The 23,106-nt window shown below is 36.9% G+C and overlaps 1 protein-coding gene across 3 annotated transcripts in view; it reads left to right on the plus strand.

The window, feature by feature from the left end:
• The window catches only part of Pard3b (par-3 family cell polarity regulator beta), a 990,158-nt gene that overhangs the window by 33,386 nt on the left and 933,666 nt on the right, over window positions 1–23,106 (plus strand). Inside the window, exon 1 of one of the 3 annotated variants that reach the window (XM_063236624.1) lies at window positions 2,023–2,938. The exons of the other annotated variants lie outside the window; for them this stretch is intronic. Coding sequence (XP_063092694.1) covers window positions 2,906–2,938 — 33 coding nt within the window. The 5' untranslated portion in view covers window positions 2,023–2,905. Of the gene's footprint in view, window positions 1–2,022; window positions 2,939–23,106 lie in introns of those variants that run through there. 3 annotated transcript variants of the gene reach the window in all.

The raw sequence follows: 23,106 nt of genomic DNA on the forward strand, positions 1-23,106 counted from the left end.
CAGTGGTGTTGCTACTTAAACACTAAGAGATTAAATGTTGCCCCGAGGCTACTGGTAGAGGAACAGCAGAAGCAGGATTGCAATCCTCTCCTAATGTCTTAGGTTTGAGCTTAATTCTCTAGCCATAGGTCCTAGTAATGCATTCTGACTTTATTTTTCTTCAGAATTAGTCTACTGTTGATGATAGCATTCTCCAAAAAGAACATGAGGTCTGGGGTTTATGCCTTCCATAAATCTGCTGCTTTCCTACATACCCAAGAATGGCTTACCAGGGATACACTGTGTGAGCGTCTATTCTCTGCTAGTTAATTGGGCCATTTTTAATGTTTTGGAAATGTTATATTTTATCATAGCACATCAATTATTAATAGTAAATGTGAAATCTAATAAATCTCAGCCTTTAAACATTTTGTGCCATTAGCTAATTTTAAAAAAATGTTACCAAAGCTGATGAGTATGGCATGTTCTTTTTTTCTTTTGTGGCATGTTCTCATGATAATTTTACTTCTGTTTTGTACTCCTGAAAGGGAAGTTGTGGTCTAGAGAATGAAATAACTTATTCTTGAACTATACAGGGGTATTGGTTAGTGGCACAAAACTAGATCCTCCAGACTTGTCTAAATGCTGTATAAAAACGGAATGGAAACTTCAGTTTTAAACTGGTTCTTTGTGTCTTACAACATTCTGTTTGTGTACTTGTTTTTCTTTTTAATTTTTACATTTATTTATTTATTTACTTACTTACTTATTTGAGACAGGGTTTTGCTATATAGTGCAGGCTAGTTTTGAACTCACCATGTAGCCCAGGCTGGCCTCGAACTCAGTGATATTCCTGTCTCATCCTCTAGAGTTCTAGGATGCAGGCGTTTGCTGCCATGCCTGGCTTATGTAATTGTTTAACTATTGGAGGTGTACCAATGGACTTTAGAGGATAAACCAGTAAGAAAGAGAATATAAGAGATGTTCATAGGATAAATCTTATCTTTTATAGGACATGAGGCAGATAAAAAGCTTTTATGATGGTTTATTCTGCTCAAGGTACCACATTATTTAAAAATGAAAGAATCTTTTAAAAATTTAATTTTCTATTTCCATCTACCTTTATCACTTCTGGGAGGCTTTTAAATTCATTGTGGGCAATGGATTGTCCATAGGTAAATGGGCTGTTGATAGACACTTTCCCTTTGGAGCTCTTCTATAGTGGAAATGTGAAGGCATTTGGCTTGCTTTATGGGAACATTTAAATACAAGAAGTAGTTTTTTGTGTTTGGCATTGAAAGCAAAGAAAGCCACTTTACTGATTTTGAATTCCTTTTGTAAAGCTTCAATTTACTAAAATTAGGTTCATTCAGCTCAAATACATTCAGTTGTTTTCTGTTTTGCTCCCAGAGAGAAAAGCAGGCAGTGGGCCATCTCTTCTAGTTCTCTCTCCCTTTTTTTTCTTTCTGCTCAACCTCCTTTTATAATACTCTATAGGAAGATGTACATTAGGATTATCATGGTATGGAGCAAGTGCACTGTAATCCATCTAATATAACCACCTAAGCCAGTTGCTTCTTAGCCTTTCTTTTTGCCTGTAAAAACACAGTGCTTCTTTAAAATTATTAAGGTTGCTTACATCCTGAAGTTAGACAGATAACCTGTGTGTTTCTTTAAGAGTGTGAAGTAGAACAGTTCTTGGGGATGGTTCTCACCATCGGTTAGTGCAAGAGTTTTACTTGGCTTCAAGCAGAAACTCTCTTCCTCACTATTTGAAATGCAAATATTTCCATTGGACTTTTGGTTTTCAAAGACACTATGTCATTATATTGCTAATTTCATTTGTTTTATTTAATATACTGATGTTCCTTATTTTTAAATCATCATAGAATACTTCAATGAAAAGTATTTTTTCTTTTAATATTTAAGATACTTCACTTAAAATGTATTCTCATGTTTACTTGCAAAAAAAAAAAAAAAAAAAAAAACTCTATCCACCCCCTCCCACACAAACAAATGAGGAACAGTCTCTGGAAAATTGTCTTTAAATTATAGTATACAGTTGAATCTACATCAGATTCTAGTTGATGCAGAAGTCTTTGAGCTTTATTTTCTAACTTAGAGAAAAATGTGTACTTCAATCTAAAAATCTGTTCCTTAGCTATCTCTCATAAGATGTACTCCCCAGATACTTAAGGCATTGTTTTTTGTTTTTTTTTTTCCTCTCCTTCCCCTTCTCAATCTTTTTAGGGTACCACACTTACAAAGTTCTTGGCAGATGTGATTAAAGTTTAAGGCTAGGTATGTGTTTAAAGAGATGTCTTATCAGTGTGCTTAAGGGAGACTATGCAAATGGGACTACTTAATTTCAGGAGAAGTCTCTGCCAGGGGATTTCATGAATTTGGAATGACAGCACATGTTGATATGCTATAAGAATACAGAGGCTTGTGGTTAGGTAGCAAAATGTGTGTTATAAAAATGAGTGCTAGGAGCAGAGTGGTTGGGAAATGGTCCTGGGAAGGGAGGGGACAGCTGGTTCTTGATAGATACGGTAGATGGCATGAGGAAGCACACATGCATGTGAGAGTGTTGGAGCAAGTTACTTGTAACAGACTGATCTGATTGAATTGTATTCATGTGGAAGAGTAGAGGTAATAAGATAGGATAAATCCAATAGGAGCAAGTAACTAAGAGGACTCAGATGTCACTGTCCTGACCTGGAGTTTGGGTGAAGTTTATCCGGGAGTCATTGTAGGTTTTCTAGCCATGATGTTTTCAGATGAAGGCAGTAACATTCCTTTTGAGTTGTTTAGAATGCCCTACAGGAGAAAGAGAACTTAGAAGAACAAATATGGCTACTGCATGAGGGTTTTTTTTTTTTTTTTGCCTTAAAGGTGCTTTTGACCCAAAGAGGTCCAATTTAGGATGGATGGATTGTGTGAAAAGACAAGAACCAAGGTAGGAACCAAGAGCATTATTGGAAGTTGGCAGTGCAAGGATTGCCTCAAGGAATGTGTTGATGTCACTGGCACATTAGAGAAATTATGTGTTTCATATTCCACAGCTAAAATATGAACATTTTGTTACCAACGTGTTCTTGAGCAAATTAACTTTGTCTATATTGGATTTTTCACTAAGGATTATATATTGGATGTGCCTACACTGAAGATTATGGTGAATGAAGTGAGAAGTGGGAATGTGGCAGTCAAAAGCAAAACAAAACAAAACAACAACAAAACCCCCCCAAAACTCCAAGTTTTTAATAAATGCAAGAAGTTGATACTTTTAAAGGAATTGTTGGTAGCTAGTAGAGAAATATATCTGATGCTGATTTGGATGCAAAGACTATGTGAAGCCCTCCAGATCATCTGCTCTTTACTGCAATTCACCTTGAAAACAAATCTCATCATTTCCTATTCAAAGCCATCCTTTTTTTTCTTCTTGTCCATAGCATAAAGCTCTATTCCCTAAGCATGGTTTTAAGAACCTTCATATTCTACCCCCAGATACAGATAAAAGTCATATTATAAAAAAAATCACATTATGAGTATTGCCAAATGTCCATTACATGCCAAGTACTGCCCTCTGTTATTCTGATATGAGTTAAGAGGGCCAGTCTCTATTACTGTATGGTGAGAGGTTCAGGTTAGCAAGGGTATGATAACACAGATTGATAGGGTGCTGTGGAAAGAGAAGCATCTAATATAGACCTCTTCTCTTCAGAGAGAGAGGTGGCAGAATGTCAGGGAGAATCCCTAGAGGAGGTGTCCTCTGAGCACCTAGGACAAGCAGGTAGTTTATTGTTCAGACTGCGTCCTTTGGGGAGTAAAAGAAGTGGTGTCAATAATTATGCCTGGACCATGAGTGTAAGTTGGGATGTTTTGAAGTAATCAGCTCCCTTGGTTGGCTTAGGCAGAGATAGCTGCTTACTTTGTGGTCATGTCCTGGCTCTAAATTGGCCTGTGAGTCTCTGCACGTACTTGATACAGAACTGTTCTTAGGGACGGGCCCAGACATTCTTAGGGAGAAAAATTGCAAGGCCGTGGACTGAGTGTGTAAAGTCCCACTTTCCACCCTCCAAGATGGACAGTAGTACAGGGCATGGTGGCAGCATGGGAGCCCCAACATTGTCCTGATTCACATTTAAGACTGGGCCAGATTTCTGGTCTGCCACTGATTAATTGCTTTGCTTCACTTCCTTATTTTATTCCCCACAAGTGAAATGGGAATGACAGCGGGCCTGTAGCATGCCACAGGCCAGGTGCTTAGACAACATGCATTTATTTCTCATGACCTGGAGGCTGGGAAGCCCAAGCTCAGGCTCCTGCAGATCTAGTGAGGGCCTGCTTTTGGGTTTCCAGAGGGCCATGTCTTCGGTGTCCTCATAGAGTAGAAAATAGAAGGGGAGCAAACTTCTCTTGTTTCTTCTAATAAAGACACTGAGCCCATGCCAAGGGCTCAGTCCTATATGGCCCTGATTACCTCCTACTAACCGTGACATTTGGGGTTGGGTTATCAGCCTATGAATTCTGAGGGGACATAGAAGTTTAGTTCTGAAAGTGATTGTAAAGGATATGAAAGAGGAAATGCTAGTGAGAGTGCCATGCAACAAGACCCTTTTATGGATGCTTTTATTTATTGCTGTTGATGTTGGTGATGATGATTTCCTTTAAGAACCTTTTCTGGGTTTTGGCTCTGTCCTACATGTATAGCTGGTGAAATTCAGAATTTCATGGAGAAAGGGAAAGCAAAAACTGGGGCTGTGAACTGGGTGAAGGACCTCTTTGTCTTGTGCTTATTGAGGCAGCAAAAGAGACAGTGTTACTCACAGCCCAAACAATAGGCACTGTATCCAGGAAAATATAGTTGTACTTACCAGAATTCCTTTATTCTTATTTATTTATTTATTTATTTATTGAGAGAGGATCTTGCTACGTAGTTCTTTTTAAAAGGACTGGGATACACTCTTTCGAATGAGCTGTTCAGTTTATGATCATCTGTTTGTGTGTTGCAGTTGGTCAAAATATCTGATCTTCATTTTTTAGGAAGTATGGAATTGCTATTCTTTCCCTAAAATTTGAGTGAAACTAAGAATTAAAGGGTATTTCCAAGTTTTATATGTATATATATATAGAGAGAGAGAGGGAGAGAGAGAGAGACATATATACATATATATATATATATATATAGAATAGGATTTTGCTTCTTTAAAGACAGTGAGACTTTTTCTACATGGTAGTTTTTATCAGCATTTTGTAAGAAATTTAATATCTCCAGTTGAGGTTCAATAACTTAAAAGGGAAAATTGCTATTTCAATAATAAGCACAGGTTGATTGCCTACTTTGTCTTTTGTATTAAAATGAATGTTGCAATTACTATGTGTTAATATCCAGTAAGCTGCATCCCTTTTTCATCTGCAACTAAAAAAAGTATTACTTGTAAGTAGGCATGCACAATTTATCTTGGCAAATAAAATAATTCTAAGTGTGCACATATATGTTTATTATGAAGCCATCATTCAGATTGCACCAAATGGAAGGAGAGAGAAGATGATCATCTGTTATTGTGGGGCTGACAGGATGTTTATTAATGGCCCTGGATTTGAAATGAGCATCTTACTAAATGGAAGTCTTTGGCCAACCTCTGACCCTTTTGTCTTAAAGGTTTGAGAACAGATAATACGAAAGAATACCAGCTTTTTTCCAGATGGCTGCATGCCTGATGTTCCTTTATGTTTAGCTGTCATTCAAATATGAATGCCCAGTGATTATAAGTGTCTCTTTCTCTTCTCTGGACTGAAATGAAACCTTTTATGCATTGTGTGTTAAAACAGATTAACTGTTTGGCTCATCAGTAGGGAAATTAGAACAATAGCTGCCAACTCAATGGTGTAGTAAAAGAATGTCCTCTGGGGCCTGGGGGCCAAGGTTCATAAGCAAATGGTATATCCAAGTGTCAGGCTTGGGAAGGACACATGAGTTATGAAAATATTTGCCCTGAATATTAATTTTATAACTGCATGTGGATGAGGATAGCAATGTCTTTTAGAAGCATTCAGGATTTGAACAAAAATTTCCCAACCTTATATGCACTTTTCAGTTGACTGTTGTATTCGGAAGAGCATATATATTATGTATAATAAAGAATTACTGTAAAACATTTTCCTATTTTTTATTGTGCCGCACTTTTCTTTTAAATCTGTATATTTCATGATGGGTTCATAACGAATAACTTGAATGGTATCCTAAAAATACTAATAGATTCTGTAATTTGGAAAGCAAGTGAAAGTGGGCAATTAACATTTAGGTATTGTTGACACACAGACTGGCGTGGAGGGCAAGAGGCAAACTGATGACCCCTCAGTGACTTCGGTAATACTGGCAGGGTAAGGGGACTGATTCAAGGGGACCAGCCACATGTCCCTAAGGAAGCCAGGTTCCTTATGCAGTGCTGTGCTGACTCTGTTTTCAGCAGGGAACTGTATGATAGCACATTTTCCCTGGAAACTCACCTATGAAGTGAGTGAGTAAACGTTCTCAGGGCCTGGTGGGAGGAGAAAAGCATGCCTCATCGAGGGGTGTGACTCTTACCTGGTACGAGTATACTCGTTGGATATTTCAAGAACGAAAGAAGGCATGAAAGTGAACACTGTCACCGGAAACAATGCTAAAATGTCTGAGGATGGAGATATGCTTATTCTGATTCAAACATTATATGGTATACACATGTATTGAAACATCACATGCTATCCTATAAATATATACAATTTTTATGTCAATTAAAAATTTTAAATGATTATTTTTAGAATAAGAGGTACGTTTTGTTGTTGCTCGTAAAAAAAAACACTGAAAAGCCTACCATAAAATTCTGTTTTAATAAGGATTGTGGTTTCTGAAACACCCAAAGGTAAAAATGAGTTTAAATAAAACAATCAGCTATTCTACCTTTTAAAGTTTTATTTTATATTTTTAATAGTTAAAATTTTTTGTAAATAACTCATGATTTTATGACTTTATTTTTTATAGTTTCATTGAGATATAATTCATACACCATATAATTCCATTTATAATGCACAATTTAGTAATTTATACTACATTCAAAATTGTGTGTCCATTTCTGTTGTCAATTTTAGAATATTTTCATTACACCCAAAACAATCACTGTTGCTCTTCTCTGTCATATTTTGACTTCTCCTGGTTTCAGGCAACCACTAGTTTGTTTTGAGTACCTATAGATTTGTCTGTTTTAGACATTACCTATAAATATAATCATATAATCAATATGTGGGCTTTTGTGATTGACTTCTTTCAGGTGGTTTAATATTTTCAGAGTTCATTCATGTCATAGTGTATATCAGTATCTTTCCCCCTTTTGTATCTGAATAATATTCCATTGTAGGAATACAGTATTTTGTTTATCCATTCATCTATTGGGGGCAAAATTTATGCTTTGAGTAATTAGATTTTAAGATTCCTTCCATAGAATCTTTATCTTCTATTTGAGGTATCTTGTACTAGGTTTTTTTTTTTATCAGTACATTTTGTAGTATGTAGTGATTATATTTATATCATGGAGTTGGTACCTGTACATAATACCTCTTAATCTTTTTAATCCATCTCCCTTCCCTGTCTCCATGCTTCTTCCGAACTTCTGTATTTCTTGTAAGTTTATTGTGACTGATAAAAGAACTGTAGAGCCATGGGCTCTTGTCCAAAATCCAATAAGATATGGGCTTGAGATAATTGCTTATGGCTAGCTGTAGAGTATGTTTGTGAAGACATGGAGGGTGTGGAACAGCAGTAGATGGAATACAGTGTCTTACATATCCTCCTTAACACTACACTGTGCCCTGCAGTTGGCACTCAAAAATACTTTCAGGCTGAGATTATTAAATATAATTACCAATTTACTATTTTCAAAACTGCACATTTTCTAACAGTTTGCAGGGCCCCAGTTTTCCAAAGATAACAGATACTGTTCAACTGAAATAAGACTTATCTTGATAATAATTATGGCCCAAGAGTATTCAATGGTTTATAAATATTTTTATTTGACATATAATTTTTTTAGGTAAATACTTAATAGAGGAGAAAGTTTTCTCACTTGCCTGAAAATTTAGGAGTCACAAAGCATGTAGGCAAGATTTTATTTCTACTAAGCAACAGGGCAAAAACTGAACCGAGATCTTATAGCTTCACCACTTGTGTGTTTTCTGAAATACTCTGTGGCTTACCTCACTCTACCTTTGCAGTATCTTTCTCGTCTCATTTGTTCAGTGATGGTGTTGGTGTGTAGTGTAGAAACTGTTTTATGGAAATCTTTCACTTAAGCAGTTCCATAGTGGTGTGTTGACTCTTTTCTCAAATCTTAAACTTGTGATTGGTTGATATTATTAAGGATTGTCACACTCCAAGGTGCTACATAGTGATCTCATCAACACTTGTTCAGTGAAGCAAAATGCAGAGCTGAATAAATGAAAATGAATTTGAGGAGAGGAGGAGCTGGGCGGATCCAGAGTCCCTGCAGAAGCCCGTTCCTTTGTCTGAAGGACTGAATACTTCTGCAAGCAGAGAGGCATCGCAGCTTCCTGAGGCACCTCAGCCTGTGGTGAGTGCCCAGCACAGTCTGCCCAAATCTCAGACTGTCCCGGACCCCCCAGGCTTCTGGGTGCAGAGAAGTGGAACAGTGGGTTAGAGGCCACTACAGCTGCCTCCCCATCCCCCCCGGCTACACTTGGAAGTCTGCTGAGCTCCTGACGGATGGGCAGGCCTACACTAACCCCCGAGCCCAGCCGCACCTAGCCATCTCCTGCAGAGGAGGAGCTGGGCGGATCCGGAGTCCCTGCAGAAGCCCGTTCCTTTGTCTGAAGGACTGAATACTTCTGCAAGCAGGGAGGCATCGCAGCTTCCTGAGGCACCTCAGCCTGTGGTGAGTGCCCAGCACAGTCTGCCCAAATCTCAGACTGTTCCGGACCCCCCAGGCTTCTGGGTGCAGAGAAGTGGAACAGTGGGTTAGAGGCCACTACAGCTGCCTCCCCATCCCCCCCCGCTACACTTGGAAGTCTGCTGAGCTCCTGACGGATGGGCGGGCCTACACTAACCCCCGAGCCCAGCCGCGCCTAGCCATCTGGCTGCAGAGGAGGAGCTGGGCGGATCTGGAGTGCCTGCAGAAGTCCCTTCCTTTGCCTAGAAGACTGTGGATATCTCTGCAAGCAGGGAGGGATCACAGGCTCCTGAGGCACTGTGGCCTGTGGAGAGCACCCTAACCCGGCTGCAATTGAAGAGCTGTGGATCTTCCAAGGGGCAGGTGGGCACACAGTGTCCCTGAGGCCCAGCTTGTCTGGAACTGCGGAGTTCTGAGCAGGCAGAGGAGGGACACTGGTTCTGCAGGCCCAATGGCTTGGGGTAGTGCGGTGTCAGAGGCTCAGTAGCTCCAAGCATAGAAGGGGATTTTCAACAGATCCTGAGGAAGCTTTCAAATAACACTTGAAACACAGAAATATACAAAATGACAAAACGAAAGACCAAATTACAACCTCAAACCTCCAGCCCATCTCAGGAAACCCTAGGAGCAATGTATATAGAAGAAAATATATCCCATCCACCTCATATATCGGACATAATAGCTACTGAAGTTGACAAACAACTCCAGGAAGCTTTAAAGAAATTCAAACTCGAAATAATCTCCCAGATAAAAGAAGAAATGATAAAAGAAATGAAAGAGATTCTAAATATATCTAAAGAAAACACAGATAAAAAATTGGAGGAACTAAACAAAAAGATAGAATCCCTAGACGAGCAATATAAGAAACAAACAGAATACATAATGCAGATGCACAGAGATATACAGGAAATAAAAAACTCCACTGAATGTTGTAAAAACCGCCTTAATGAAAGTGAAGATAGAATCTCAGACCTTGAAGACATGATTGCAGCTAGTGAACAGGAAAGGAAAGATCTTTTGAAAATAACAAGGAATCAGGAAACAACAATTCAACAACTGCAAGACGATGCAAAGAAGAATAACATAAGAATGATAGGGATTAATGAAAGAGAGGGAGACAACATAAAGGATGTCAAGAGGATATTTAGAGAAGTAATAGCTGAAAATTTCCCAAGCATGAGATCAGAAACTGACATCAAGATCAGTGAAGCATATAGAACTCCAAACACTCATAACCAAAATAAAACTACACCCAGACATATAATAATCACTATCCCAGAAATCCAACATAAGAATAGATTATTAAAAGCTGTCAGAGAGAAAAGACAGATCACTTATAAAGGAAAACCTATCAGAATCACAGCAGACTTCTCAGCACAAACAATAAAGTCAAGAAGAGCATGGAGTGAAATATTCCAGATCCTAAAGCAAAATGATTTCCAACCAAGACTGATACATCCTGCAAAACTATCATTCAAAATAGATGGTGCAATACGATACTTCCATGACAAAGAACAGCTGAAGAACTTCATGAACACCAAACCGACCCTGCAAAAAATATTGAAAGACAGTTTAGATACACAAAGGAAAAAACCACTAAGCAAAGCAAATAATTAAACAGAACAGAAAGATAAAGATGCAACAGCAGAGAGATAACATTCCTACAATTAACCAGCATTTAACAGTAATAACCATTAATGTAAATGGTCTCAATGCACCAATCAAAAGAAACAGACTAGCAGAATGGATCAAGAAACAAAATCCAGCCATATGCTGTTTACAGGAAACCCATCTAACCCAGAAGGATACTCACAGACTGAAAGTCAAAGGATGGAAAACAATTCTTCATGCAGCAGGAATCCAGAAAAAGGCAGGAGTAGCCATTCTGTTTGCAGACAACGTGAACTTTAAACCAACAATGACCATAAAGGACAAAGAAGGTCACTACATACTTGTAAGGGGAAAACTCCAAGAGGAAGAGATAACTATCTTAAATATATACGCACCAAACTCCAGAGCACCAAGTTATATAAAACAATTATTAACAGAAATGAAAACTCAAATTATCAGTAACACAATTGTAACAGGAGACCTTAATACGCCATTGACACCAAGGGACAGATCAACCAGACAGAAAATGAGCAAAGAAATAACAGAACTGAATCATACCTGTGAACAAATGGGTTTGATAGACATATACAGGATGTTCCACCCAACAACATCAGAATACACATTCTTCTCAGCAGTACATGGATCATTTTCTAAAATAGACCATATATTAGCTCACAGAACATATTTAAACAAGTGCAAAAGAGCTGAAATCATCCCTTGCATGTTATCGGATCATAGCGCTCTGAAATTAGAAATTAATGATAAAAGATACTGCAAAAATCCCACAAACACATGGAAACTGAATAACACACTCTTGAGTAATCAGTGGGTCACAGAGGAAATTAAAGAAGAAATCAAACAATACCTAAAAGAAAATGAAAATACAGATACAACTTACCGGAACCTGTGGGATGCAATGAAAGCCGTCCTGAGAGGAAAGTTTATTGCACTGAGTTCCCACATCAGGAAAACAGAACGAATACAAATAAATAACTTGATGCTACACCTCAAACAGCTAGAAAAAGAAGAGCAAGTCAAGCCCAAAGCCAAAAGAAGAGAGGAAATTATAAAAATCAGAGCAGAAATCAATGCAATAGAGACTAAGAAAACAATCCAAAGAATCAACAAATCAAAGAGTTGGTTCTTTGAAAGAATAAATAAAATCGATAAGCCCCTAGCCAACCTTATTAAAAAAAGGGAAGAAAAAGCTCAAATTCATGCAATAAGAAATGAAAAAGGAGAAATCACTACAGACCCAATAGAAATACAGAAGATCATCAACACCTATTTCGAAAACCTCTACTCTCAAAAGTTTGATAACACAGAAGAAATAGACAGATTCTTAGAAGCATATGAAGTGCCAAAGCTAGATCAAGAGGATGTAAAACTGTTGAATAACCCAATCTCTGTTACTGAAATTGAAAATGTAATTAAGTCCTTACCCACCAAGAAGAGCCCAGGCCCAGATGGATTCACTGCAGAATTCTACAAGAAATACAAAGAAGACCTAATGCCGACACTCCTCAAACTGTTCAATGAAATTGAAAGGGAAGCAATCCTTCCTAAGTCGTTCCTGGAAGCAAATATTACTCTAGTACCAAAACCTGAGAAAGACCCAACTAAAAAAGAGAACTATAGACCGATCTCCCTAATGAACACAGATGCAAAAATCCTCAATAAAATATTGGCAAATAGGATGCAGCAAATCATCAAGAAGATTATACACCATGACCAAGTGGGATTCATCCCAGGAATGCAAGGATGGTTCAACATACGCAAATCAATAAATGTAATCCACCATATCAATAAAGCCAAAAATAAGAATCACATGATCATTTCTATAGATGCAGAAAAAGCCTTCGATAAGGTCCAACATTTATTCATGATAAAAACTCTACAGAAAATTGGAATAGATGGTCTTTACCTCAATATAATAAAGGCCATTTATGACAAACCAACAGCCAGCATCATTCTAAATGGCCAAAAATTGAAAGCCTTTACTTTAAAATCAGGCACAAGACAAGGATGTCCTTTATCACCACTCCTATTTAATATAGTACTGGAAGTACTAGCCAGAGCAATTAGGCAAGAAAGAGAAATAAAAGGGGTAAAGATAGGAAAAGAAGAAGTTAAGTTATCATTGTTTGCAGATGACATGATACTCTACATAGAAGACCCCCTAAACTCCATTGAAATACTCTTAGATACAATAAATAAATTCAGTAATGTGGCTGGATACAAAATCAATACTCAGAAATCAATAGTATTCCTATACACGAACAACAAAATTACAGAGAGGGAAATAAGAGAAACTGGACTATTCACATTAGCAAGCAAAAAAATGAAATATTTACGAATTGCTCTTACGAAAGAAGTGAAAGACTTATACAGTGAAAACTATAATACACTGAAAAAGGAAATTGAAGATGATCTCAGAAAATGGAAAGACATCCCTTGCTCATGGATAGGAAGAACAAACATTGTGAAGATGGCCATTCTCCCAAAACTCTTATACAGATTCAATGCAATCCCAATAGAAATACCATCAACATACCTCATAGATCTAGAGAAATCACTCCTAAATTTCATCTGGAACCAGAAGAGACCTAGAATCGCAAAGGCAATTCTAAGCAGCAAAGGCAAAGCAGGAGGCATCACAATCCCTGACTTGAAATTATACTACAAAGCAACAGTAGTAAAATCAACATGGTATTGGAATCAAAACAGAGGCGAAGATCAATGGAATAGATTAGAAGATACAACCACAACTACAAACACACTCAACCACCTTATCTTTGATAAAGGAGCCAAGCAGGTTCACTGGAAGAACGACAGTCTCTTTAATAAATGGTGCTGGAAAAACTGGCTCTCCATTTGCCGAAAACTAAAGCTAGACCCATGTCTATCACCATGTACTAAATTAAAATCTAAATGGGTCAAAGATCTGAATATTAAAACAGAAACACTAAATCTCTTGGAAGACAAAGTGGGTAGAAACCTTGGAGACATAGGAGTAGGTAGAGAATTCATGAACAGGACTCAAACCGCACGGGAAACACTTCCCAGAATCAATAACTGGGACCACATCTTATTAAAAAGTTTCTGCATGTCAAAAGAAATCTCCAGCATAGTGAAAAGAAAACCCACAAACTGGGAAAAGATTTTAGTGAACTCTCTCTCAGACAAGGGACTCTTGTCTAAAACATATAAAGAATTAAAAAAACTCAGACCTCCAAAATTCAAAGATCCAATCCAAAAATGGGCATCTGAGATGAATACGCAATTCTCAGATGAAGAAATGCAAATGGCAAATAAATATATGAAAACATGCTCATCATCATTGGTCATCAGAGAAATGCAAATTAAAACCACACTGAGATTCCATCTCACTCCTGAAAGAATGGCCAGGATCAAGAAAACCAACAACAACAAATGCTGGAGAGGATGTGGGGAAAAAGGAACTCTCCTGCACTGTTGGTGGGAGTGTAGACTGGTACAGCCTTTGTGGAGATCTGTCTGGAGGTTTCTCAAAAAGTTGGGATTGGAAATCCCATTTATTCCAGCTATTCCACTTCTAGGCATATTCCCAGAAGAACTGAAAGCATCATACCACAGTGATTTATGTGCACCTATGTTTATAGCAGCACAATTTGTAATCGCCAGATCTTGGAAACAACCCAAGTGTCCATCAACTGAGGAATGGATAAAAAAGTTGTGGTATTTCTATACAATGGAATATTATTCAGCTATAAAGAAGGATCACATTGAGATATTTATCAATAAATGGGCGCAGCTTGAGACCATACTCATAAGTGAAATAAATCAATCTCGCATGTATGAATACCGAATAGTTTCCCTAATGTAAGTAATGATTCAAATATATGAAAATATGTGGCAATCATGATTCCCCATTATGTGGCCTTGAAGCCTTATAAAATTTTCACTTATTAATTAGAAAGGCTTTATTCCGGGCTTCTTGATATGGAAATATTTGAAGCTATAGTATATGAAGTTTTATCCAAATATCTCAAGGAAAAAGACAGACACTATGGTAACTATTATTCTTTAAAAAAATTATTTAGTTATTTCTTATGTTTATTTTAATTAAGGGAAAAATTTAAAAAATTAGGATATATAATAGTAACTCTTTTCGATTTCCTATTAACTTGTTTTGAAGTCCTGTAATGCTCCCACGATCTTGTTTTGACTGATTAGACTCTGTTCCATTCTGTGGGATAGTATCAGGTCCGAGGGTATAGGCAACTACTTTGAAGGCAGTAAGATTCACTAAGATGCCCATTCTGGTTTGACTATTGTCTCCTTTGGAAGTCCTGTAATGTTTACAATGTCTAAGTTTTATTGGTCTTGTTCTCTACTGTTTTGTCCAACTTTATAATATCTAATGAGATAGACAAATCTTTTTAAGGAAACAAGAGACAACGTTGATAACTATTGTTAATAACCGTATACTCTGTTCTACATCATGTGCTAAGTCTATCCTTGGTTTTCACTGACAGCTTTGTTCTGCCATATTTGACTTTATTCTCCCCCCCCCCAAAAGTAATAAGAACTAAGGAGTAATAAAATCTAAAATGTGTAAATTTTGTTGTAAAAAGAGAGGAAGGGGAAAAAAGAGCTCTAACGGATATAACAGCAAGTGTGTATAGGGATGTTGAATAGCTGACTATATTAATGTTTTTGGATCATTGAACACAGCTGTTTGTAGTCTCTCTGTTTGAATGTCTACTTTGTATTCTTTGATACTGTGATTTGAGCAACTATTTCCAAGATGATAATATGTAATCTATTAACAGGTGATTTCTTACTGTTATGCTTTTTTTTGTAGTTCTGTATTATATGTAACCTTACACTGCTTTGTTTTGTTTTGTGTTTTTCTCTTTTTCCTCTTAAATAAAAAAAAAAAAAAAAAAAAAAAAAAAAGAAAATGAATTTGAGATGAGCGAATTTCAGTCAAGCAGAAAATGGGTAAATAGAGTTCATGAGATTGTCGTCACTGATAGTTGGGCATCAGTACTAGTGCCAGAGACTCAGGACTCAATTCAGATGCGCCTACCTTTTTCAGTAAGTCATTGTCCTTTTCTTCCACTCATTATCAAGTCATCTGGGTAAACATCTGTGTATTGTGGCATCTGTTTAGTATGATGAGAAAAAGCCGTACGTAGTCCTTCCCTACAGAGTCTACCAGCATGAATTCTCACAGTAATAACAAAGAATTAACATAGATATAACCCTAAGTGGGATGTAAAAGAAATCAGAGGAGGGTGAGTAGTGACTTTGTGTGGGCAACTTGCTGTGTTCAGGCAGGTAAGATGGTTTTCCATAGATGTGATCCTTACAAATACTGTGTCTATTGAGGCCAGTACTCTTATCTCCATTTTATAGTTGAAAAAACAAGGCATACATTGTTTCGCTCCAGATCAAGCATGCAGGCAGTGGTGGAACCTGAGTGCTTCAGTATCCGTGCTTGGGACCCGGTGCACTTGACTGTGATGCCTGCTCCCTCTCAGTTTCCCCTGAGTCTTGGTAAAATGCTTTCAAAGTAACAGTCAAAGATTCTGTTCTGGTGGTTACTGTTCTGAGCTATAAAAATGAAAATAAATTTTAAAAAAGAAACAGTACTTGAGTCCTACAATAAAAATAACACAGAATTAAGGAAATGTGAAGGCCTTAGTGTGATGTTTGTGAAGTGGGTCAATCGGTGTTTTCATTCATTTTCTTTTACTACTTTTACATTTGAAGTGCAAAAATCTGAACGTTGCCACCAGTGACCTGGCTAAAGAAGTCTATACCCTTAGGGTGATGACTGAGTTTCCTTGTAGGAAGGGCCTGTTCTAAGAATTTCCTCAAGTTATTTGCAAGTTTGTCCTTTGTTTCACATGAGGCTCAGATGCTACATCAGATCAGAAAATTCAGTTTGCTCATTAGTGTATCTGAGTTAGTTAGACCTTGGAGAGTTCTTTGTTTCTGTAGGGAAATCCACTCACAATGCCTGCCTAACATATCAAAAAGTCCCAATTCTTTCTAGAGTCTCCAAAGGCAGCAAGGTCTGGTTTGTCCCCCTGGTTGATCCCCTGCCCCTCCCTCATTGGCAGGGGCAGTGGAAGAACTTCTTTAAGTCGTTGATGGTAGAGCTGGCCTAACACTGAAGAGAAGGGAGATTGGGGTAGAATGTGGTGGGGACTTTGACAAGGACTGCACTGCAGAGAGAAAGCATGTTTCATGGCTTGAGTCTCATCCCTCCTGAATTTCACTATGCCCCACCTTCCTTCAGCCTTGGTGACATTACTTTTTGTGTTTGTAGAATACTGGTGTGGAGGAAGGAGGGAGAAGTTGGGTGGGAAGAAAGAGGCAGAGTTCAAAGGAATATTAAGCATTATTGGCTGCTTACTAGGAGGTAAGAATTTTCTGTATTTTAGCCAGTTAAGTCATTATGTGAAGTCATTTTCATCATTTTTTTCTGAGAAAATGAAGACTGAGAGAGGTTGACTATGTTTGTATAAAGCTACGAGGATAAAATGGGGATATATTTGAGACATTTCTTTGTTCTTGTTTTGTCTTAACGTTTTGTAGCTAGTAGAACTCTGCTCTAAGTGGAGACTTAGAATTTTGTTTTTAAAGGAAATGAGAGTAATGCTGTGCCCTTGGGCTCAATTTGAGTTCTTCAGTGAAACAAAGAAATGGGCTTTTATTCATTCATTCATTCAGCAAACTTCTTTTCTATTCCTTTTTTTTGAGCAACTGATTAGTTGCAGGTGCCGTGTTAGACACTGAGCGCGAGGCCTGTGCCGTGCTGTCTGCAGCCTCCCAGGGACTGCATTAGAGGACAATGGCGTGGAGACAATACAGCTCTCTGATGAGTCTCGCTATGGTTTTATAGGAATCTAATGAATAGTTACATTAGAATTATGAAATCATGAGGTGAACAAATGTAATATCCTATGTTATTAATCTCTAATAAGTAGGCTTGCCTCCTTTTTTCTTTCCAAAATTTTTTTATTGTGAAAAATTTCAAATTTCTAGAAACAGAGTATATCATGAGCTCCCTCTCAGGTCCTTCAATCATAAGCCACAAGTCAGCTTGCTGGTGTCTTTTTCCTTCTGTCTTTTTTCTATTTTACTGTCTGTTTTTCTTTTTTATGATTTTGAGTCTTGGAGCAGGACTTTCTTCTGTGGTAATGGACCCATATTGAGCATTATTTCCCAAATAATTTGTTGTGTCATTTCTATTTGATCAGTCAGGAAAAAAAAAATCCATGAGCACATAGTTATGTTTTGAGTTATTTGGGAAAAAGACAATAAAATGCTCACTCAGTTTCAAAGTTCAAGGATGAATCTTGCCTACTGGAAAAGTAAATGGAGTTTCAATTGCAAAAAACAAACAGAACAATAAAGCAAACTTTTATTAGGTGCAAATATAGAGCATTCTTCAAGTAGTCTTTCAAGTAAGTTAGGCTGAAAAGAAAAATAATTACAGGGAGCATTTGTATTTGTGGTCTGTATATGTGTGTAAAGGCAGCTGTTTCAGGCTTTTAAGGAATCAAGCTGACTGCAGAATTAGATGTGGGAAATTAACTTGCCTAATTCATTGGCTCAGATGTTGTGGTGTTCATGATCGGTGATGAGGCCATTGTATGCCCTCGTATTGTGTAGATCATCCACAATGCATTGCTGAGAATGGAATAATTTTTCTCATTTAGTAGGAATGGAGGAAAGTTTCCCCCCCCCCCCTTGGAGGAGATCTGAACCGTTGATGCCCATAAGATAAGTAAGGGGTTTCTGTAAATAAATTCTTACTAATACATGTCACCCCTTTAAAAGTTTCTGGGTGCAAACGCTTTGTATTTACTGTAGAAAGTGAACAGTAAGTGTTCTTAAAATTTATTTCTCTAGTAAAATAACGGAAGCCTTGGGAAACCAGTATAAATAGGGAAATATTAACTTAGCCTTAGACTATTGAGGAAAGGCAGTTGTTTGTGAAGGATTATGTAGCTCATATGTAAATGTGCTTTGCAAACTCATTTTAGATATTCAATCTCTCAGCTGGAGAGGCTGGAGAGCAGGGATTTTGACTGCTTTACTCCTGAGTAAACAATCTCAGATGGGCCAGTTGTGAGATGAGAACTCAAATTCATCTTCCCTGTTGCTGGTACATGCCGCTGTGGAAAGTAGACAGGGTGCATTGAAAGCACCATGTAACTTTGAATGAGTAAGCACATGGAGGAGAAGAATGCAGATTCATTTTTGCAGAGTATGTCTTCTAGACTCTTGGTCTGAGGAGATCTTTGAAAAGGTCTGTCATGGAAAGAGAAATTTAGGAGGTGGTAGTCCATGGGAAAGTCATTGAAGTTTTGAATATGTCCTCTAGCACAGAAACCAGTCTATCTTTAGTGTTTAAAACCAAACGATTTTTGTGCCTTTATGTGATTGCACATTGCATTATGCCTAAGAGCTTTAGATAAGCATATGAAACATGGCTATAGACAAAAGTTTTCTGAAGAATTAGGCATTTGGTTTAGACAACCACATTAAAAGGTAAGCTCAAATTTTGACCTTTTACTTTTTTTATTTAACATCTATTCCTTTGGTTCTCTCTTGAAGCAGAACTGCCCTTTCTATCTTGATGATTTGGATTTTACATTTTTTATCATACTTATTTTCTGGCCAATTCTTTTACTTTATGCTAAAAAATTAAAAAAAAATTCTTTTTATAATACATGTTCATATTAGAAAATTAGAAAAATATAGTTAGCAAAATATACAATCCTAACCATAATTCTATCACAGACCGTTGTCACAAGGATAAGTAGAGCTAGCATCTGGTTTCAAATCTCAGGTATTCCTCTTACTGGCTGTGTAACTTTGGCGGATACTTAGCCCGCAGTTCCATTGTCATTGTCTCATAGAAGGGTAGAGGGGGATAATGGTAGTGCCTTATAATAGGGCTGTTATGAGAATTCATTAAAATATAGAGTCTCCCTAAAAATGTTCGCATACTTCAGGAAAAGAAAAACTCGTATACATATTTTAATACTAAATTTACTGAGACATCAGGAGATTAAGGCAAGTTACCTTTGGCCTCTACAATTAAAAGATGTGCTCAAAGACGGCTGTTAGCTTCCAGGCTTTTATTAGTGCAGAAAACTGCTTCTGGGTAACCTTAGCCACTGAGATGGCTGCAGATGCTTTTTCAGTTTCCTCTATAAGGACCAATGTAATGCGGGTTCTCCAATACACAACATCCTCTAGAGTCCCCCATACCATGCTAATATCATCTTTTGAAAAAAATTATACTATTTGTCTGAAATATATATTCTCTTTTGAAGAGATACTATGTTGTATTGGTAAAATGCCTACAGCAATACTTGGCATATAAAATTGATAGCAGAGCTAAATTAAATACAATCATGTGGGGCTGAGGATATAGCTTAGCGGCATAAGCACCTGCCTTGCAAGCCCATGGTCGTGAGTTTGAACCCTGGTACGGATTTAAAAAAAAAAAGAAGAAATAAAAAAGAAAAAAGAAGTTACACTTAAATACAATCATGTGCTGTATAATGTTTTGGCCAATAATGGACTATGTATATGATGCTGGTATTATAAAATTATTATGGTTCTGAGAAACCCACATATTCTGATATTATTTATATACCTTTTCTATATTTACATATGCACATATTACAGTTGCCTACAGTATTCCGTATAGTAACATGTAGTATAGTAGTAATGTGTAGTACAGTAATCATAAATGATTACCTAAAGGTTTGTGTAAGTATGCTCTGTAAAGTTCCCATAACAAAGGAGTCATCTACTGACTAGTTTACAGAATGTATCGCTCTTGTTAAAGCAGTGAATGACAGTATGTGTCTGCGTGTGTATTCGTATGTGTACAATATTATACTGCATGCAATTTAAGCAGCGTCCCATTGTTGGATATCTGGGTTGCTAAACATTTTGCACAATGGTTAATGTCCCTGTAATGAATACCCATCCCTCAGTTTTTTGAGTATGCATTATAATTTCCTTAGATCAGTTTCTTGAGTTGGATTTGCTATATCAATATATGTGAATATTTTTGAAAGTTCGATATAGTCTGTATGAAGAACATGGTAAAAGATCCAGCCAGTGCTGCTGACAGCCTTATTTGTGAATACTATTGTTTATAATGTTAATATGAAGGATAAGACATTGTTCCTCTTTAATGAACATTACTGATGAAGGAAATTGCTGCTATGTTGCTGGATTGAACTCTTGTATTTTCCCCTGGTTGTTGCTGTTTGCAAAATAGTGTACTTCTTCTTTAGAGAGGACAAGGGCTTTTTCTGTATTAAGAATTTTAACTCCTCCTCATTTGTTGCCAGTGTGTCCCTCCCATCTATGTGTTTATGTTATCACTTTCTCTTTTCCCTGCCATTTTCATGAGTCCAAATTTCTGTACCTCTTTTTTGTTTTGTAATCTAACCTTAGAGCTGCCAAAACAAGATTGAGGCTTGATGTGTATGTAGCTCAGTGGTAGAGTGCGGTTAAGGCCCTGGGTGTGATGCTAAGAACCTCCCAGAAAGTAATGTATAGATGACATATTTGTTGTTGATGCCTAGGGAAAAAATTTAAATGGATTTTATCTTGGAAAGAAATGTCTCTGTGGTATGCTTTCTGGTCATAGAGCACTGAAGCTTTAAAGGTTCAGTTTTTGCAAGTTGTATCTCATATATCCTGCTTTTGTGATGTTGACTGTGCTTTCTCTAGCATCTTAGCTTCCAGTATTTGAAAACTGAATTATATAAAATATTGGACTCATAATCTTAAATAATGACTGGATGTAGACTTACGAGCAAGACAGTTTTCTCTGTTCAATTACTTAGATTAAAATAGAATTCATTTTTACTGAATAAACCTGTTCTCAATGAATTTTAGGTTTTTATTTGTCAGCCCTTTGGACAAGAGAAGAGTGGAGAGATATCTTATAGAGACTGATCTTTAAGCACATTTCCTGAATACAGACCTTAAGACCTGTATTTTATAATAATGGAAGTAAAATATTTGATGCATTGAATCTTTTCATGCATATAACCTCATTTTCTACTCCATTTATTTGATAATTGTTTCATCATTTCAGATTCAATTTGTAATAGCAATGAACATTCTTTAATACTTTTCTAATAAGGATTAGTTAGAGAGGTTAATATGGTCAGAAATTTAAAGAAGCACAGAGTCATCTTAATGAGTGTCAGGTAATTAACCTACATGAATAGATTAAAGAAATCAAGCAGACTCACTGATGGTTTTCCTTTCAAGTTCAAATTTAGAACATCATCTTTGCAGTAGTGAGGTCTTACACATCAGATGATGATTGCTATATTGTTTTTTTAATATAGAAAAAGCTTAATTGTGGAACCTTATTAGAATTCCTCATCAAATTTGATTAATTGAAGGATGATTATGATATGCGATATGAATTTTGAGTTCTTGTATGTAAATTATATTTTAAAAATCAATAGACTCCCCAAAATGAATTTCTTTGTGAATTAAGTACCATCGCTTCTTTTAACAAGAAAAAAAATCACAATATAGAACTTAAGCATTTTGTTAACTGCTTAATATGAGACCTAAGAAAGTTGACTACAGTGATTGTTACTATTATCCTGGGAATAATATTGTTCGGAGCTAGATGAAAAATTATCTGTGCTAGTGGTCATAAGATTAAAAGGTAATTCTGGATGTAACCCTGACAGATTCAAAAGCAAGACCTCATCTACATTATTCAACTGGCTTTTGTTTGTCTTCTTAACAAATTCAATGAAGTTTAACTACAATGAAGTTGATATAAGCCATTTATTTTTCTGCCCCTCCTGTAGGTAGTGTGCAGTTAGTGGGTAACCCTTTCTTTTACACCATGAAAACTTCATAGCTGATTAAGATCAAAAGATCATTGGTTTTCATCCCTTGATTGAAGGACATTATTTTTGGTCTAGGGGAGGGAACAACATATTGGAGAATTAGTCAGAATTTCCATCTGTGTCTCAGCTTTGCCACTTATCATTCATCCTTAAGCCTATATATTTTATTTTATACAATAGGGCTACAATTTTGTACATGGGCAGAACAAATGAGATATTGCTTGTGAAAACACTGTGTAAATCTGACAAATAATACAAATATCACATGCGAGCTTATTACTTCCTGGGTGAAATTTCTTTTACTCCTAGATAGGTCTCCTCCAGGTTAAATGTTATTTTACTTGGCTTTTGTTATGCCATCTTTCCACATGTGTGCCCAAGGATTTTCTTAAATATTGGCATAAGGAAACAGTGAAACTCTGATTGTTATTGAGTTCAAGGAGGAGGCAAGAGTATATTATTGTTATGAATTCTGCACATACTTCCTGGTCAACTTAGGTAAGAGCTTTGGATCTTCATGTGTACGATGGCCTTTTTCTTTGTTCCATTATCATACACTGCACTGCCAACTCTCATTAGTGAAAGTTTGTAATTTAAAAGCGAGACTGAATCAAATGAACGTATTTTGGATTCTTCTTGTGTGAATGACTCTGCTG

This window comes from Cavia porcellus, unplaced genomic scaffold (assembly GCF_034190915.1).
Source record: "Cavia porcellus strain 051 isolate PalLab524CR breed Dunkin Hartley unplaced genomic scaffold, mCavPor4.1 scaffold_26, whole genome shotgun sequence".
Classification (NCBI taxonomy): Eukaryota; Metazoa; Chordata; class Mammalia; order Rodentia; family Caviidae; genus Cavia; species Cavia porcellus.